Raw genomic sequence first — 1810 nt, forward strand, 5'->3', positions numbered from 1 at the left:
AATCTGTTCGATGCACTCAGTCAGTTTTTGTATTTGACTATAGTCCCCTGGCGATAAGGTTATGTAAATTTGTGTGTCGTCCGCATAACTATGGTAACTTATTTAGTTGTTTTCCATAATCTGGGCCAGTGGGAGCATGTAGATGTTAAACAGAAGAGGCCCCAGAATGGAGCCTTGGGGAACTCCGCACGTCATATTTGTATGTTCAGATGTATAATTACCTATTGACACAAAGTAGTCCCTATTCTGTAAGTAGGATTCAAACCAGTTTAGTACTGATCCAGAAAGGCCAACGCAGTTCTCCAATCGGTCTAGTGTCAAATGCACTGAAGCATCAGAACTATAAATGAACACATGTGGAATTATGGACTTAACAAAAGAGTGAAATAACTGAATACATGTCTCATACTCTAGTTTCGTCAGTATCCGCCCCCAACCCAGTCCGCAGCACCCCCCCCATCCGATCCGACCAGGCCCAGTACGCAGCAAACCCCCCCTACCCGACCCGGCCCAGCAAGCAGCACGCTGGCTGGCAACACGCCGCCATCTTGTTGGAGACGACCTCAACTTCCATCAGCTCCTCCAGGGTGACGTCAGGGTCGTTAGGGTCGCCGTGACCTTCGACCCACGCAGGCTGGGTCGCCTCCACCTCCCAGAACGCCACAGGAACCTGAACCAGAACAAGACCATTAGAGAGAAACAGGAACCAGAACCAGACCATTAGACATCAACAGGAACCACAACATTTAGATGGGATGCTAACGGCAGGTGATGCTTGGTAGCATTAAAATGAATGGGAGTCAATGGGATGCTAACGGCATGCTTGGTAGCATTAAAATCTCCATTTCTTTCACTGTCTATGGTCTCACCCTCAGCTGCAGCTCGGTCAGCAGGGCCTCCAGTCCTGCGATGTGATTGGTCAGATCTGGGCTCGGCTGCTCCTCCAGGGTCACCCACGGAGCTTGGACCAATGCCACCCGGGCTGCCACCCCCACCACGCCATCAGTACACCCTGGAGAGACAGACAGGCAGACAGACAGACAGGCAGACAGGCAGACAGGCAGACAGGCAGACAGGCAGACAGGCAGACAGGCAGGAGTTTAAGTTATTACTGGAAGAAGTTCCAGTTGTAGAAGGATTTGCTGCTTTGAGACTTTCCGGGGGGAAGTGGGGAAAGAAAAAAGGAAGGAAGGAAAGAATGGGGCAAGTAGGGAAGGAAAGAAGGAAACACAGTAACACATGGCTGAGCCAATCAGAGAGCTTTCACAGCGATCAGCTGACCTGTGTTGACTAGTGAGCGTCTGTCATGGCGCTGCCTCAGAGGGAACCGTCCAATCAGATCGCAGGCCTTATGGAGGTCAGACAGGAAGTTCTCTACCGCCGACAGGAAGAGAACCCACAGACGCTCTGACACCTGTCTGTCCTCCACACCTGGGGGGTCGGAATCACAGTGAGACAGGAGACGCAGCAGACGCTTGGACAGGCCTGGGGACAGACAGACAGACAGACAGGTTAGAGACAGGCCTGGGGACAGTCAGACAGGTTAGAGACAGGCCTGGGGACAGAAAGACTGACAGACAGGTTAGAGACAGGCCTGGGGACAGACAGACAGGTTAGAGACAGGCCTGGGGACAGACAGACAGGTGAGAGACAGGCCTGGGGACAGACAGACAGACAGGTTAGAGACAGGCCTGGGGACTGACAGACAGGTGAGAGACAGGCCTGGGGACAAACAGACAGGTTAAAGACAGGGCCGTGGACTGACAGGCCTAGGGACAGACAGACAGACAGACAGGTTAGAGACAGGCCT

General features: G+C 52.6%; 1 protein-coding gene across 1 annotated transcript; it reads right to left on the minus strand.

The window, feature by feature from the left end:
- Positions 1-472: 472 nt before the first annotated feature.
- zgc:109913 (regulator of G-protein signaling 9-binding protein) lies at positions 473-1524 on the minus strand (the record flags this gene model as incomplete). The annotated part of the gene is made up of 3 exons (XM_034865737.1): positions 473-670; positions 870-1012; positions 1282-1524. Coding segments are annotated over 3 exons (560 nt in total), but the record flags the coding sequence as incomplete, so codon positions are not given.
- Between the last annotated feature and the right edge of the window lie 286 nt (positions 1525-1810).

The sequence above is a fragment of the Etheostoma cragini genome, unplaced genomic scaffold (assembly GCF_013103735.1).
Source record: "Etheostoma cragini isolate CJK2018 unplaced genomic scaffold, CSU_Ecrag_1.0 ScbMSFa_2538, whole genome shotgun sequence".
In the NCBI taxonomy this organism is placed as follows: Eukaryota; Metazoa; Chordata; class Actinopteri; order Perciformes; family Percidae; genus Etheostoma; species Etheostoma cragini.